General features: G+C 40.6%; 1 protein-coding gene across 4 annotated transcripts in view; it reads right to left on the bottom strand.

Moving 5' to 3' along the window:
* ubr3 (ubiquitin protein ligase E3 component n-recognin 3) overlaps positions 1-18,014 on the bottom strand; it is a 353,894-nt gene that overhangs the window by 208,729 nt on the left and 127,151 nt on the right. For all 4 annotated transcript variants that reach the window (XM_078552128.1, XM_078552129.1, XM_078552130.1 and 1 more), the window contains exons 20-22: positions 12,516-12,657; positions 11,737-11,841; positions 4,615-4,785 (exon numbers count right to left, since the gene is read on the bottom strand). In XM_078552128.1, the coding sequence (XP_078408254.1) occupies positions 4,615-4,785; positions 11,737-11,841; positions 12,516-12,657 (418 nt within the window). The remainder of the gene's footprint in view (positions 1-4,614; positions 4,786-11,736; positions 11,842-12,515; positions 12,658-18,014) is intronic.

Below are 18,014 nucleotides of genomic sequence, written 5' to 3'. Positions count from 1 at the left end.
CAGAGGAAGCAAGCTCTCACTATCTAACTTGTCAAGCTCTTTCACAATCTTGAACGTTTCAACGAGATCACCTCTCATTCTTCTAAACTCCAGAGAATACAGGCCAATTTACGCGGATTCTCATCAGAGGACAACCCTCTCATCCCAGGGATCAAGCTAGTGATCCTTCACTGTGCTGCCTCCAATACAAGTATATCCTTCCTTAAATATGGAGACCAAAACTGCACACAGTACTCCAGATGTGCTCTCACCAAAGCCCTGTACAATGTAGAAAGACCTCTTTATTCTTGTGCTCCAAACCTCTTGCAATAAAGGCCAACATAGTATTTGCTTTCCTTGTTGCTTGCTGTACCTCCGTGCTAACCTTTTTGTGTTCCTTGTACGAGTACGCCCAAGTGTCTCCGAACATCAACATTTACAAGTTTCACACCTTTTACAAAATATTGTGCTTTCCTATTCTTTCTATTAAAATGAATAACCTCACACTTCCCTACATTATACTCCATCTGCCACCTTGTTGCCCACTGACTCAACCTATGTCTTCTTGCATTTTCCTCAGCTTGCATTCCCACCTAGTCTTGTATTGTCTGCAAACGACCCTTGCTAATCCTAATCTCCACCCATCCTGATTCTACTTCTGATTTTCTGAGCCCTGATCCTTTCTCACTAATGTCTTTATATCATTCTTCATTATCAGGGCTACCCCTCCTCCTTTCCATTCTGCCCATCTTTTCAAAATGTTGTAACACATGTTGTAATAGCTTGGAATATTTATTTCCTAACCTTGGTCACCTTGTAAACATGTGATGGGAATTAGATCTAAACCATTTATCTCAATTTGTGCCACTAATTAAGACCATAAGACGTAGGAGCAGAAGTAGGCCATTCAGCCCATCAGGTTTGCTCCATCATTCCGTAAGATCATGGCTGATCTGATAATCCTCAAATCCACTTTCCTGCCTTTTCCCCATAACCTTTGATTCCCTTACTGATTAAAAGTCTGCCTATCTCTGCCTTGAATATATGTAATGTCCCAGCCTCTACAGCCCTCTGCGGTAAAGAATTCCATAGATTCACTACCCTCAGAAGAAATTCCTCCTCATCTGTCTTAAATGGGCAACCCCTGACTCAGATTATGCCCTCTGGTCCGAGACTCTCTCAAGGGGAAACAACCTCCCAACATCTACCCTGTCAAGCCCCCTAAGAATCTTTTATGTTTCAATAAGGTCGCCTCTCATCTAAACTCCAATAAGTACATGCCCACCCTACTCAACCTCTCCTCATAAGAAAATCCCTCCATGCCCAGGATCAACCTATGAACCTTCTCTGGATTGCCTCCAATGCCAGTATATCTTTCCTTAGATAAGGGGACCAAAACTGTTCCAAGTACTGTGGTCTGACTAGTGCCTTGTATAGTTTTAACAAGATTTCCCTATTTATATACTCCATTCCCTTTGAAATAAAGGCCAACATTCCATTTGCCTTCCCTATTACCTGCTGAACTTGTATGTTAGCTTTTTGTGATTCATGCACGAGGACTCCCAAATCCCTCTGTGCTGCAGCTTTCTGCAGTCTTTCTCCATTTAAATAATATTCAGCTCCTCTATTCTTCCTGCCAAAGTGCATAACCACACATTTTCCCACATTATATTCCATCTGCCAAGTTTTTGCCCACTCACTTAACCTGTCTCTATCTCTCTGTCTCTATCTCCCGCCATCCTCACCGCTTGCCTTCCCACTTATTTTTGTGTCATCCACAAACTTGGTGATAGTACATTCACTTCCCTCGTCCAAGTCATTGATATATATTGTAAATAATTATGGCCCCGGTACTGATCCCTGTGGCACTCCACTAGTTACAGGTTGCCATTCTGAAAATGACCCCCTTATCCTAACACTCTGTCTCCTATTCACTAGCCAATCCTCTATCCATGCTAATATACTACCCCCAACACCATGGGCTCTTATCTTATTAAGTAGCCTTATGTGCGGTACCTTAGCAAACACCTTTTGGAAATCCGAACATATTACATCTGCTGGTTCCCTTTATCTATCCTGCTTGTTACCTCCTCAAAGAATTCTAGTAAATTTGCCAGGCATGATTTCCCCTTCATGAAGCCATGCGACTCTGCTTGATTATATTATGTATTTCTAAATGCTATGCTATTACATCCTTTATAATATACTCTAATGTTTTCCCAATGATGGATGTTAAGCTAACTGGCCTATAGTAATCTGTTTTTTGTCTCCCTCCCTTTTTCGAAAAGGGTATTACATTGGTAGTTGCCCAATCCTCTGGGACTTCTTCAGAATCTAAGGATTCTTGGAAGATTACTACCAGTACATCCACTATCTTTGTAGCTACTTCCTTTAATACCCTAGGATGCAACCCATCAGGTCCAGGGGACTTATCAGCCTTTAGCCCTATTAGCTTCCCTAGTACTTTATCTCTAGTGATAGTTATTGTATTTATTTCCTTCCCTCCCACCCCTTTTGCCCCTTGATTATTTAGTATTTTTGGAATGCTATTAGTGTTTTCAACCGTGAAGATTGATGCAAAGTATTTATTCAACCCCTCTGTCATTTCCTGGTTCCCCATTATTATTTCCCCAGCCTCATTCTCTAAGGGGCCTATGTTCACTTTGGCCTCTCTTTTCCTTTTTATATACTTAAAGAAGCTCTTACTGTCCGTTTTTATATTACTTGCTGGTTTACACTCAAAATTTATTTTCTCCCTCTGTATTACTTGTTCGGTCATCTTTTGTTGGTTTTTAAAACTTTCCCAATCCTCTGGCTTACCACTAATCTTTGCTACATTGTGTGTTTTTTCTTTCAATTTGATACCATCCTTAACTTCCTTGGTTAACCATGGTTGGTTTATCCCATGCCGAGAATTCTTCTTTCTTACTGGGTTATATCTTTGTTGTGAGTCATGAACTATTTTCTTAAACATCCATCATTATTCATCAACCATCTTTTCTGCGAACTCCTTTCCCAGTCCACTTCAACCAACTCTGCCCTCAGTCCTTTGTAATTACCCTTATTTAAGTTTTGCACAGTTGTTTCCGACCCAAGTTTCTCACTCCCAAACTGAATGCTAAATTCTACCATGTTATGGTCACTGTTTCCTCAGGGATCTTTTACTCAGATCATTTATTAAACCTGCCTCATTAGATTGTACCAGATCCAAAATAGCTTGATCCTTGGTTGGATTCACAACATATTGCTCTAGGGCACTGTCCCGAATACTCTACGAATTCTTCCTTGTGGCTACCTCTGCAAATTTGATTTTCCCAATCTACATGAAGATTAAAGACACCCGTGATTAACGTATTGCCTTTTTTTTTACGTGCCCTCATTATCTCCTGATTTCTTTGTCCTTCAGTGTAGCTACTGTTAGGGGGCCTATCGACTACTCCCACCAGTGTCTTCTTCCCCTTGTTATTTCTCACCTCCATATGGATTCTACATCTTCCGATCCAAGATCCTTTCTTGCTATTGTACTTATTCCATCTCGTACTAACAAAGCTACCCCACCACCCTTTCCTTCCTGCCTGTTCTTTCGAAAAGTCACATACCCCTGAATATTTAGTTCCCAGCTTTGATCTCCTTATAGCCATTACGGAGACATGGTTACAAGATCATGCCCATTAACCTCTATTTGTGTTGTTTATTCATTTATCTTGTTCTGAATACTATGTGCATTGAAGAGCCATTAATTTTGCCTTTTTACCATTTTTCGCCCTTTGACCTTATTTGCTGCTTTTTTTTAATGTTTGTACACTCTGTCCCTTCCTGTCACACTCTGGGAATCATTACCGAAACAGCTGCCCTACAATGTTGCCATATCCTTTTGCTTTGTAAGCCTACGTAGCCCCTCTCTAGAACCCTTCCCCCCTTCATTTAGTTTCATCTATCTTATTGTGGATGGTCTGCACATTCATATAAAGAGGCTTTAATTTTATTTTTTACTACTATTTCCTGCATAGGCCTTACTCTTTGATGCACTATTACCATTAAGCTCTCCGCCCCCTTCCCGTCCCACTCAGCTTGTCTTTACCCACATTGACACACTTTTCTATTGCATCAACTTTTATCTTTGGATTTCTAAATCTCGCTTCACCTGAACACCTGTGCCCACCCCCCAGCCCCCCTCTGATGGTTTAAGTCCATTTTTCTCTACTCTGACCATATTTGCTGGTGCACTCATGTCTGTACGCTCTGTCCTTCCTGTCACACTCTGATTACTATTATCTGTATTGCTAGACCGTACTATTGCCTTGTCATTTCTTGTTAAATTTCCCCTCACCTGAAAGCCCCCACCCCCTGCCCCTATTTAATTTAAAGTCCTCTCTACACTTTATATGAACAAAAATCTTATGGGGTAATACTGGATTATAATTTTATTATCTATCAAAACTTATAAAATCAATACAAAGTGAATTTATTTTATGGTGCATGCAAGCATTAGGAACAGATCAACAGCCATGCGTGGGTCACACAAATGATATAAACTGTAAGCACAATACTTGTGAAGACATTATTAACTTTGTTATTTCTAAATAACTGTTGGAAAATGTAACGCTGAACCATCTCAACTTATTACACACTAACCTGTACAAAAGAAGAGGCATCGGAGCTAGTGCTGGCAGGTGGTTCCCTGGTCACTTCAGGTGCCGTCTCCGGAAGTCTGACTCGCACGTAGTTAATGATATGATGCAGATTTGTTGCTATGTTGGTTCCATGAAACCAACTATCAGAACATCGCTCTTCACCAAGCATTTCCTACAAGGAAATTTCATTATAAGCTTAACTAAGTTCTTTCAATAAACATAGTTAAACATAACCGACTTGCATTTGATAGCTACAGCATAATATTAAACACTGGAGCCGAAGTCACACTCTGGACTTATAGATGACGCATCTTTGAAGTATTAATTTAAAAAACACCCGTTCTACATCCATAATTAGGGCTAGGTTTTCACAACAGGCTTAGCTTGTGACATAGAGACCATGAAGTTTCAAAACGTTGAGACGTGAAAGTCATAAACGTATTCTAAAATTTATGTAAAATGCCAAAGATCCTATATGCTTTTTTCAGCCTTAACTTGTCTGCCACCTTCAAAGATTTGTACACATACAGCGCCAAGTCTCTGTTCCTGCAGTGCCTTTAAAATTGTACCATTTATTTTACGTTTATCCCCATTCTTCCTAGCAAAATATATCATTTTGCTTTTTCTGCATTAAATTGCATTTGCCCATTTCACCAGCTTGTCATCTTGAAGTTTATTACTACCTTTCTCATTGTTTACTACATTTCCAAGCTTTGTATCATCTGTAAATTCTGTACTGCATACCCAATATATTTAAAAGAGTAGTGACCCTAATAAAGAACCCTAGAGAACATCAGAGTATACTTCCCTCCAGTCTCAAAAAATGTTCACAAAACTTCTCTTCGTTCTGTCCCTTAGCAATTTTTGTATCCATGCTGCCTCTAGCCCTTTAATTTCATAAGATACAAATAGGAATAGATTATGTCAATCCAAAACATCTTTTTTGTGAAACAAAACTGCAAGATTACAGTGCCAGGCACTAATAGTTCAGCATTTAACACCTCTCACTGCACTCAGGATATTAATTCAGGATAAATTAAAAGCCATTCATAAAATCTGCACAAAGTCTTGCTTGTATCAAGGTCAAGAAATTCATCTACTAGTAATATACTAAAAGTCCTAACTAACAGTCCTTACATCAAGCTTTGACTCATAGCTTAATCACTCGAATATGTAATATTAATAATGGGAAATCCTATCACAACATTTCTCTGCCACACTTAGTTCACTGATGCAAAATAAAACAGCGATAAAAAGAACTTAAGAGGCAGTGAATATATGAATCAAAACCAAGGTGAGTGGCTAGAAAACTGAGAAAACTACAAAAGATTTATGGGTACAATCAATGTCGAATAGCCAGACAGCAGAGTTTACTAAAAATAAAGTGAAACAATCCAAACAAAACAGTTTTGAAGAAATTTTCATCTGCCATTTTGTTCCTCCAAAAGTTTGAAATAAAATAATTTTTAAAAAAAAACAATTCCAAATCAGGTTTTTATTTCAATGTGCACAGCATCTGTAGCAAAGCGAAAAGAGATGCAATAATTGTGAAATTAAGCATAAGCACATTTATGCTAATCTGATTTGAACTTTCAAATGGGCATTTCTTTCACTTTCCAGAAAACATTGCAAGCATTTTCTGAAGCGTGAAGCGTTCTGAAGGGACAAGTTGCACCGAAACAGAGCTGAGACTGACTTCCTTGCAGGGCAATTTGCTAGTGCGACTGGAGAGGATTTAAACTAACTTGGCAGGGGTGTGGGAACCAGGGAGGTAATATCAGAGAGGAATAGCAAGGTGCACAGAATACTGGGAGAGACAGATAGCATTAGAGTAGGAAATAGTAAGGTATTAGATGGGTTCAGAGTAAGGGAGAAAGTAATAAAGTCTAAATCAGGAATATTGTGCATGTATGTGAATACACAGGGTATGGTAAATTAGATTAGCAAGTTACACACACAGATTGCCATGTGGAAATGTGATATCGTGGCTATAACAATGGCTTGGCTCGAAGAAGGGCAAAACTGTGTATTAAATATCCAGGAAAGATAGGAAAGGAAGGGAAGGCAGTATTGATTAAGGAGAACATTGCAGTGCTGGAGAGAGAGAGGGTGTCCCAGAAGGGTCAGGGACAGAATCTATTTGGCTAGAGCTAAGGAATAAAAAAGGTGCAATTTCATTGCTACCTGTAGTCTATAGATCACCAGTGGGAAAGATGCAGAGGAACAAATTTGGAAGAAAATTACAGAGGTGTAAGAATCATCGAGTTGTTATGATGGGGGACTTTAATTAACCGAATATAGACTGGGACGGTAGTAGTGTAAAGGGCAAAGAGGGGCAAGAATTCCTAGATTGTGTTCAGGAAAATTTTCTACAGCAGTTATGTTTCCAATCCAATGAGAAAGGAGGCACTGCTAGACCTGGTTCTTGGGAATAAGGTGGGCCAAGTGATCAAGTGTCAATAGGGGAGCATTTAGGGGACAGTGATCATTGTACTGTAAGATTTGCGTCAGCTATGGAAAAGGACAAGGAGCAATCGAGAGTAAAAATAATTAACTGAGGGAAATCCAACTTCAATGGTGTAAAATGGATCTGGGTTGGTTAAATTGGAATCAAAGGTTGGCAGGCAAAATGATTACTAAACAATGGGCTTCCTTTAAAGAGGAGATAGTTCAGACACATTCAAAGCATATTCCTACAAAGGGGAAAGGTAGAATAAACAAATCCCGAGCTCCCTCGACATAATTAATACCATAGCATCAAACAATATTTTATAACTGCTTTGTTTTTCTCATATACAGATATTAAAATATTCAAAAAACTACTACAGCAATATTTGGATTCTACATTATTAGTCCAGTAACAATCACTTATGGTGACATATCCATGCTTCATGAGCTACAACATTTCAATTGTTCAGTTGATTAAGTGATCAGTGGTTTCTGGATTTAAGAAGCAACATCAGTCCTTTGGCATAAAAGAAATGGTTTGATCCATTGTTGTATTGTATGACTGGCACAGAATTACCAAGTGCCCACAAATATTCATCACTGCATTAGTGACATTGCCATTTATTTAAATCGCTTCAAAGAAATTAACGGAAGTATTAGTTTAGATACTGGAGTAATTTTGAATCAGCACTTTTTGAAAACTAGAGCTTATTCAAAGTGAAAAGATAATACAAGTAACAGCAATGTCATAGGATGCAATGGACTGAAATTGACATTTCAAAAAGCAGAACTATTAATTTATTGAATCTATAATGACAATAACTTGTATTTATATAGCACCTTTAACATGATAAACATCCCAAAGTGCTTCATAAGGATATTATAAAATATGACGCCAAGCCACATAAGGAAGTATTAGGCCAGATGACAAAAGCATGGTCACCACGGTAGGTTTTTAGAAGCATGTTAAAGAAAGAAATCAAGGTAGAGAGATAGAGGGGGAATTCGAGGGCTTAGGGCCTAATCAACTGAAGGCATGGTCACCAATGATGGAGCAATTAAGATCAAGAGGCCGGAATTAGACTGGTGCGGGGCTGGAGATTACAGGGGAACGGAATAGTGAGGCGATGGAGGGATTTGAAAACAAGGGTGAGAATTTTTAAATTGAGGTGTTGCTTAACCAGGAGCCTACGTAGGTCAGTCAGCACAAGGGCAATGGGTGTACAGGACTTGGAGCAAATAGGCACACGGGCAGTGGAGTTTTGGATGATGTCAAGTTTACGAAGGGTAGAACGTGGGAGGCCAACCAGGAATCCATTAGAATAGTCAAGTCTAGAGGTAAAAAAAAGACATGGATGAGGGCTTCAACAGCAGATGAGTTAAGGTGGGGCAATGTTATGGAGGTGGAAATAGGCAGTTTTGGTGATGTGATCAGAAGCTCATCTTAGGGTCAAATATGACAACAAGTTTGCAAACAGTCTGGTTCAGCCTCAGACCAGGGAAAGTGATATAGTCAGTGGCTAGGGGGCAGAATTTGTGGCAGGGACCAAAGACAATAGCTTCAACCTTGTCCAATATATAACTTTGGGGAAACTTTTATTCAGTCAGTACTGGATGTCAGTTGGACAAGCAGTCTGACAGTTTAGAGATAGCAGAGGGGGGTCAAGAAAGGTGGTAGGTTTGTAGAGCTGTATGTTGTTAGAGTACATGTTGACACCGGCACTGCTTTTTGTATGATATTGCCGAGCAGAAGCATGTAGATGAGAAATAGGAGCCCTGTGCAATAGTGGGAAGAGAATCCATTGCAGGTGATTCTCTGCCTATGATTAGATAGATAAGAATGGGAACACATGCAAGCAGTCCCACCCTGGAGGATGGTAGAGAGGCAATGGAGGAGATGGTGTGGTCAACTGTGGTAAACGCTGCAGATATGTCAAGAAAGACCAGGGGAGTTAATTTACTGTCTAACTCTGACAAATGTAAAGTCACAAATGATATCCTCAGGGAAGAAGAGCTGTTTCAGAGCTGTGTGGGTGGGGGTGTCACGGTATCTGACTGGAGGGATTAAAACATGGAGTTCCGGTAAAGATGGCATGGATTTGGGAGCCACCTCACGCTCAAGAATTTGAGAAGAAAGGGATTATGGAGTTGGGGCAGTAGTTTGCAAGGGCAGATGGATCAAGACTTGGTTTTTGAGGAGGGGAGCGATGATGAAAGATTTTAAGGAGAGAGGAGCAATGATGGCAGGTTTGAAGGAGAGCAGGGAATGATGATGCATATTTGAAGAAGACAGGCACAGTCCCTGAGGAGAGAGGACTATTAACAATGTTAGCTAACATGGGAGCCTGGAAGGGAAGTTGGGCAATCAGTAATTTATTGGGAAGAGTGGAGAGACCAGGAGGTGTCTTTCATGGACAGGACAAGGTCAGAGAGGACATGAGGGCAGATAGGAGATAAAAATAGAAGTTAAGGGCTAGGAAAGGAGAGGTGAGCTGGGTGAGAGGGAAGTGGCAGAGACAGCTGATCAGATAGGCTCAATCTTAGTGACAAGCGAATTTATGAGCCCCTCACACTTATTGTTGAAGGGAAGGGTGGAGGGGACAGGGGATAAAGAGGATAGTTTGCAGCAGATAAAGGAAACCAGGAATTACCATTGGATTCCAGGATGATCGTAGAATATTGAGCAGTTTTCGCAGATGAGTGCAAAACATGATGGCCCTTAATGTGGTCCAGCCAGATCTAGTGGTGAATGGCTAAACTAGTTGTTCGCCATATCCGTTTAAGGCTGCATTCGCTATAGAGATTCTTATATTCAAGCTAGAGCTATTTTTACCTCAAGTAACTGCCCATTACAGACTTCATGTTTATGTATATTCTACTCTTGGCATTTACCTATATTGTGTTTCATATCACTATTTAGAAATAAAAGGCACTATGTGCTTTAGTCTGCAAATCATTCATCTTTGTTGGAATGTTCAGCATTCCAAAGAAACTTTGGCATAATTCACTACTATGTTAAATACAATGCAACTTACTGCAAGTAAAATATGGTTTGTTCCTGGAGATTCACTTCTGCCAGAACAGTGCACAGAAAACCCACCAGCTCCCAAATCATGGCGGGGGTGAGGCCCATTCAATGAAATTAATATTTAGAGAAAATTTGCAATTACATCAACAAATTGGTCATGCCACAGTTCAAGCATAGCCAACAGCTAGTCACAATCATAACTATGCCAATACCTGTATTCACGATTGCTTAGCCATAGTTGGTACAAAGGCAGTGTACTGGAATACAAGAGTGTCAGAACGTGGAGGATTATAGACATGAGCCTAAGTTATTGAATTACTGATCTTAGCTGTGTAGGGATACTGGGAGGAGACCATGTATTTCTTCACAGGAAGAGAGAGTGGGAAGAAGCCACCTTGATGGCTTGCGTATCTTAATTCTGCAAGTTTCAGAAAGCCAATGGTCACAGCTTGGAAGTTCTATCAGCTCCGTCAGGAAATTCTGATTGACAAGGAGATTTCACCATGATGAAACTAAATTAGAAAATAAACTGGGGGAGTCAAAGCAAAAAAAAATAGCTACACTTTTAATATTTAGATTTCTTAGCCATCAATAAATTTAAATTAAGCATTAGTGGTCGTTTGGTAGTACAGAACTTGAGTTTTGCTGAAGAAAAAAGATACTTTTTTGTCCTGTACTCAAGGACAATTCGCAAGAATGCCAAATGTAAAGGGAACAATTTATACTTCATGAGGAGAGAGTGCTGATTGGTTGGCAAGTGGGCTCTGATTGGTAGAGACATTGCCATGGAGAATGCACCAGTTGATGGTGACTGACAGTTAACTGCCAAGCACTGTTTGATATTTAAACCAGGCAGCTTGACTCTGATTGGTCAACGCATTGCCCCGAAGAATGAACCAGCGAATGGCTGTCACTTATTTTGTTTAGCTGAAAGAGATGCAATGTGTGAACATGTTCTTTTTGTCTGCAAAGAATAGGGCTCTGTGTATTAATATATGTAGCTTCTAGTACACGCAAATGTTCCACACTGTGAGGCTGACTGCCAATCTTAAATTGGTTGTCAGCACTGTTCTTAGCACACAGGATTATTTTAAGCTAATGCTGTCCAATCGCGTAATCACATCTAATGTTGGACACTCCTCAGTGTCTAAGTTTTGAGTTTTGCAAGCAGGGACTGGTTGGGTACGGTCTGCATCTTTCTCCATTGCAAACTGCGGAAGGGACATGCTGTTCGATATGATCTGCCAATCTTTAGGATGTATGGCCTACATACCTATTATCGTATTGGCATTAGAAGCTTTGCCAAAAAAACGTCTTTTTTTTCAGCAATAAATTAAGCATTATTCAACTAAGTTGCATCAGTTTTAGAGTCCCAGCACATGTAAGTTACTATGACTGTAAGGGACAGGCTAGATGGGCCTGTTGGTCTTTTCCTACCAGCCATTTTATACGTGCTCATATATTTCAATAACAGAGTCAGAAAATCATCTTTACTTGTTGTATTTATCTGCTCAAAAGGTAAAGATTTCCAACAGTGCGTGTTATAGAAAAAATATATTTGACTTATTCAGGGTTAGTACTCTGATGTGCTTCATTTCCATGAAGTTTATCTAACGCTAACGTATTTTGTCCAGGTATTTCACCCACCTCTTCCTCAACTGTTTCTTCTGGTAAGTTGTCTAGACCCAGTTCGATCAAGTATAATGCCATACATAGTATATGTTCAGACATATTCTGGTGATCCATCGATATCTATAAAAATAAATCACAATCCTAAAACTAGTACTTACTCCTTTTCAATATATGTGCAATTTAAGAAATAGATCCAGAAACACTCGAATATCAGCAAGATGGGTGAAGATTTCTCCATTTTAAAGAATACTGAATGCTAGCCACTTTGGTCATTTCATATTTACTGCACTCTGAAAATCTACTCCATTTAAACATATATCTCATTGAATAAATTAAGAAATTCAAAAAAAATACAAATAAATCAAAGTGGAGCACTGTATTGTTACAGGACAGCAATTTACAACAAATAGCCAAAAATAAGGATAATGACTCCAATGCAATAAAATTTATCTACTTGCATTCACCAAAGCAAATATCTGTAGAAATTAAGACTACAACTATTTCGCATAATTGGGTAAACTTGGTCCATATTTTTCTGCAATGTTTGAATGCAAAAACATTCATTTGTAACTTGTCGTTATAGTTATTGTTTGACAATGTTGATCAGAAATTGAACTTGTTCTTTAGGATTGGACAGGCATTGATTGGAATGGTCAAGATTTGTAGAGTCAGTGGAAAAATGTAATTTATATTCAGTTAATATCCCATGATTACAGTGTGTCCTCATGAAGTTCAATGTTATGAACCTGCCTAATTAGAATGGAATACAATATATTTGCGTTCCTATGCTTTACCTTGTAAAGAAGAGTAAATAGCACAATGTGCAAAGTTTTACAGTGCAATATTCGCATTAGACCTTTGTAGCTGGGATTTAAAGGTGCCCTCTCGCGATACGGTGGCCATGGGTTACCACAGAATTTTCCAGTCTGCTTTAGGCTGTCAAAAGGAATAGAAATAGAATCATATAACATTAGCAAATGGAGAATATATATATAAACCACTAGAAATTATACCTAGGCAAGGACAAGTAGGAAAACATATTTAACTTTATTTTTAATTCTGTCACCAATAAAAAACACCCAACTAACATGTTAGCAAATGTCTATTAAAAATGTGTAGGACACAGAATACAGAACTATGTTTTTAACCTGCCTTGAACGGTCTCTTTTTGCCTCAGGGAAGCAACCATTCAATTTACAATTATATTGTTCCAGTGTGAAAACTGTAATATTTGGTCAAATTGGCAGGCTATACATCATGAATCTCAACGGCCTGATTCAGTAAGGCATTACGAAAAGTGTTCGAGTGACATTTTCTGGCAAAATTCTCATTATTACCCTTTAGAGACCATCTGAATTTTTCATGGCTCCTCGTTCAAGTCAAATACATTTTTATTGTTAGCTATTAGGCTTTAATGCAAAAATAAATCCAAATTGGCAAAGAAGCATTAGAAACTATCAGTGCAGGCTTTCCATGTAACTTTTAAATGAACATATACACAGAACTAAAGGGTTGAAAAAAATTCTTCAATGAAATACCTTCTAGTTTGTGATCTCTTCCCTTACAAACAAAATGTGCAATAAGCTCAATGTGTGGTGGTGAAATTCAGAATTCAGTGGCTTATTGAGAACCTGTTCTTTGAAGGAATCAAAACTAACCAAAGTTCAAGTCTGCTTTCTGTGCCAAGATGCAGGTGACTAAACCTACATGACTTGGTCTATACCCCTGAAGAAATACACTTTGCCTCTTAAGAGAAGCATCAGTCACTATCAGAAGAGCACACACTATTTGTTAATTTACAGAGCAGCTACTATAGGCAGCCAATTCTTAGTTTATCTTGCTGTTCTGAGAGAAGGGCGTATAATTTCAACATTGTTGTGCGCCTTTATCAACTGTGAATCTGGCACTACTTGCAATAATTTACCAGTGCTTGATTTGAGATTTTCTTCCCAAGACTGTTTTAAAAAATGGGTATATTGCGTGGTCTGTCTTTGGGACAACAACATGGAGAAAATTGCACAGGCTGCAAGAAAAGTGTTTTTTTAAATTTGTTCACAGGATGTGGGTGTCACTGGCTGGGCCAACATTTATTGCCCATTCTTAACTGCTCTTGTTCAGAGGGCATTTGAGAGTCAACCACATTGCTGTGGGTCTGGAGTCACATGTAGGCCAGACCAGGTAAGGCCGGCAGATTTCCTTCCCTAATGGGCATCAGTCAACCAGATGGGTTTTTATAACAATCGACAACGGTTTCATGGTCATCATCAGGCTTTTAATTCCAGAAATTTTTTATTGAATTCAAATTCCACCACCTTCACATCCCAAGGCAGGATTCAAACCCGGGTCCCCAGAGCATTACCCTGGGTCTCCGATTACCAGTCCAGTGACAATACCACTATGCCACCGCCTCCCCTGAAGTAGCACAGGGCGGAGGTGGCCTTACATCATTAAGGTGTGAAGGGGCGATATTTCCTACCTCAACTTTACAGAGGAGCAGTGCATTAGCTGGCTCCAATTCTATCAGAATGCAGTAACTGAACTAACTGCTCAACTAAAAATTGTAGCGCGGCACCAGGACCTCCTGGCATTATGTGACCAAAATCATCACTGCAACTCTAATCTTTGATGCAGTGGGCTCCTTTCAACATCCAGCAATGACATCGGTCATATCTCAATTTTTTTTTTTGAGTATTATGCAACGAATGAGGTCACAGGTACACTGTTTGCAAGGCAACAAGAATTGATTCTCTTTGCAATTAAGCTTGCAAGTGGAGAGCACATTGGGCTTTTCAGGAATGGCTGGATTTGCTCGAGTGCAGGGGGGCTCATTAACTACACCCTCAAGGCTCTGGGTGCTCCCACAAATCCAAGCCTGACAACACAAGGCAAACATGAATTTTATCTTCAAATCTGCAACTTGTCTGCAATCATAGGCAACAATTATGCAGATCTGTGCCTTGCATTCTGTACTTATACTTATTATACCTTCAATCTACACCAGTCCTCAATCCCTCCTCTTCCAATCAGACCACCAGGTTAGAGGCTGGCTGCTTGGAACTGCTTGGGCTATCCCCATAACAACTAATTCATGACTCCTGTCAGAAATCTACATACTGATGCACCACATGCATACTGTCACAATCCTTGGCCAGGTCCCAGGTTGTGGGTGAATTCCGGTTAGGAATCAATAACGTTTTGTTTGAAGTAGACAAAGTTTGAGATTTAAGATGCTTACTAAGTGAATTAAGCCACAAGATTCCACAGGCTTTGAACAACCAATAATAAACTTTGGTATACAAGTTTAGAAAGATGAAACAATTTACAATATTTATCTTATACTCTAATATTCCAGGGTAAATGTGAGGTATATGTGAATTAACAGCAAACGGAGGTCAAACACACACTAGAGAATAAATGACACGTGCAACCAAAATGGATTCCATGGTTTCTCAACAACCCACCCAGACGTTAGGCACATTGTGAGTCAACCAATCTCACTGAAACTCCGTCTTTCTCATGAGGGTTTCCAATCTTCACCTCTGAAGATCTCGCCTTAGAATTCTCTCCAAAAGTCACTCCAACTCGGACAGCTTCAACAATGGCCAACCTCGCAGGGTTTCCATCCTGCCTTCCGAGATTCCGTTTCCTTGGATTCCTGAGTACACAAACATCATCTTACAAGTTCAGATCTTCAGCTGTGCCAAGCAGAACACCGCTGCTCCCAAGGGGTACCTTTGCCCCGGTGGCCCACAGCACAGAGTCACCAACCTTCATCTGCCTCCTTGGATCTTCAGGATTTCTTCCGACTCCACTTCACTTAAAGTCTGCTCCTGGCAGCTCTTTCTTTAATTGGAGACTGTTTCTCCTTTTCTCAGCTAAACTGGGGCCTGTTTCTGTCCCGTCTCTTGGTTCCTGCCTCTGGGACACTTCTTGGGACCTTCTTCCTGGCTCCCTCCCCTGTCCCTTACCTCTAGGACATTTCCTGGGACCTTCTCGCTGTCATCCTCCCTGGGACACTTACTTGACTGTGGCACACTGCACCCGGTCACCTGACCCAGGTTTTTGTGCCTTTCTTCTTTTTTCTCTATGCACAGATGCCAGGGCCTGTGCTGACTTGAAGAACGTGAAATACCTGAAATGTGCATGTGCAGCCAGTTCCCAGCTGGCGCATGCACAGTAGGCCTAAGGTTCGTCAGGAATTGGAGTTCCTGACCATGCAGGTAAGTTTGAGTTTCTTAACAATACAATGAGACCCACATTAGAACCACGGTTCTCAAAGCAGATCATCAGGCTCCTTCAGGCTCCAATGCCTCAACAGATAAGGAAGCATGCTTCAATATAGTTAATAGCAAGTGTTTAAGATTTGTCATGTGTGCTGCATGCTGCAAAACAGGCAAGTATTGGACTAGCAAGTGCAGGAAGATGTTGAGAAACAGAACGGAGGATGGCAAGGAAAAGCAAAATCAGGAAACAGACCAAAGAAAAACAAAGTTCAGTAGTGCTGCCAGAGGAGATTCTCGATGTTCCCTTCCCTCCCCAGTGCATCAACAGTCCCTCCACCCACCTAACGCCACCCTCATACAGTCCCAACTTCACAGGTCTAGTCTTTACATGGTTGAAAGTATTATAACCAACAGCAATCCAAGAAAAAGGGTTTATTGCACTAAGATGCCTCAACACTCTTCATTTGACAGTTGGTTATACTGTACTTTGAAAACTATAAATCACCACTGTGCCTGGCTCTACTCCCAGTCTCAAACCCCCTATCCATGCTGACTTTATGCTTTGAAAGCAAGAAGACATGCTGTACCACATAGCAAAGATGGTTGTAGTTTGAACTTCTCTTGAAGGTATCACAGCTGTCATCAGAACCATTGGTAACATAAAAATAATGAGAAGCCTGAATCTAATCAACCTGTTCTTGGGAGGCGGGTCCCTCAGTTAATATTTTAATGAAGCCGCATGCCTCAGATTTTACCTGTTTCAGGTTTAGCATTGGTCAGGCAGGTTTCCCAGGCCTAAGGAAACTTGGCAGCTGAAGGGGAGCAGGAACAGCTAGATCCAACAGTTATTTTCCATTTCAGTGCCGATTTTGAATCAGGAGGCACGGGAGTGTTCTCCCCACCTCACATCCTAGCCCATCTAGCTAATGGTTAACCTCCTGCAATCAGAATGTCGGTGCTCCCTCACACCCCCACCTCCAAACTCTCCAATCCCTAACATACCTCTATGCCTCCCCTCTGCAAGATGTCTCTGCTGCCTCCCGACCTCATCGAACAATCTGTCCCTCCCTCACTCCTTTCCACTCCCTGGGTGCAGCCCAGTGCCACAAACTTAACTACCAGACAGCCAGTCAGTCTGTCAATCTAGCTGGCTGTAACTGGGAAGAGGAGTCCAAAATATTAATCAGATTGTGCTGTTAAATTTGGCATGACCTCCAAGGAGCATATACATCTATTTTTCCTGGTCGTTAAACTTCCCTCCTCAGCACTGCCTAAGCGTTTTCCATATAGTACTCTGAAAATAGCTATCGACCCTGGGATCACAGCCTGGATCTTCCCAGGAGCAGCAATTGCCGTCGGGCTGCCATTCCACTCCTACTTTCTGCGCCACAATGAAGCTCCGCATTTGTGGCCAGGTCTTCCAATCCCAGCTTCTTCAGAAACACAGAGCACTCTTCCATCGTAGTGCTGGATCATCAGGCAGAAGACAAGCCTCGCCCCCTTTTTTACTGCACTAGGTGCCATATTCTGGCAAGTGTTCACTAACACACAGAAAAGCTTTGGGACATTTAAACAGCTTTTCAGTGTGTTAGTGAATGAGTGTACGAATGAATGAGTGACTGGGTGTAATATGTAGATAAGTGGCTAGGTGGGTGAGGAAGGTGTCTAGGGCAGGTGAGGAAAGTGGCTAGGGTGCAGGTGAGTAGAGTGGCAGAATTTCAGTGGGGTCCCGACACACACCTTGGGTTGCACATCTGGTCTCCAACAATCTGGAAACCAGGAGATCTGGGCTCACATGTTTCTGAACTTCTCAAAAAACTTTCCTTAGTATGACCACTAGATTTAGCAGTAATCTTTGCAATTCCAGGAACACAAACATTCAAGTTACTGAGTCCTAAAAAGGACTAGTGGAAATGAGGCAATCACTTACAGCAGTATTGATTCAATGCTTATGGAGAAATTACCCAGCATGCCTGTAGCCTGGAGTGTCCTTGACAGCTAAGAATTTGGTCTCATGTGAATTCATGATGGTTGCCTCAAGGCCAATACGCCAATTGCACAAATATTGGT

The sequence above is a fragment of the Cetorhinus maximus genome, chromosome 11, assembly GCF_964194155.1.
Source record: "Cetorhinus maximus chromosome 11, sCetMax3.hap1.1, whole genome shotgun sequence".
NCBI lineage: Eukaryota > Metazoa > Chordata > Chondrichthyes > Lamniformes > Cetorhinidae > Cetorhinus > Cetorhinus maximus.
The sequence above is the reverse complement of the archived record's forward strand: the minus strand, read 5'-3'. Positions and strand labels throughout refer to the sequence as shown.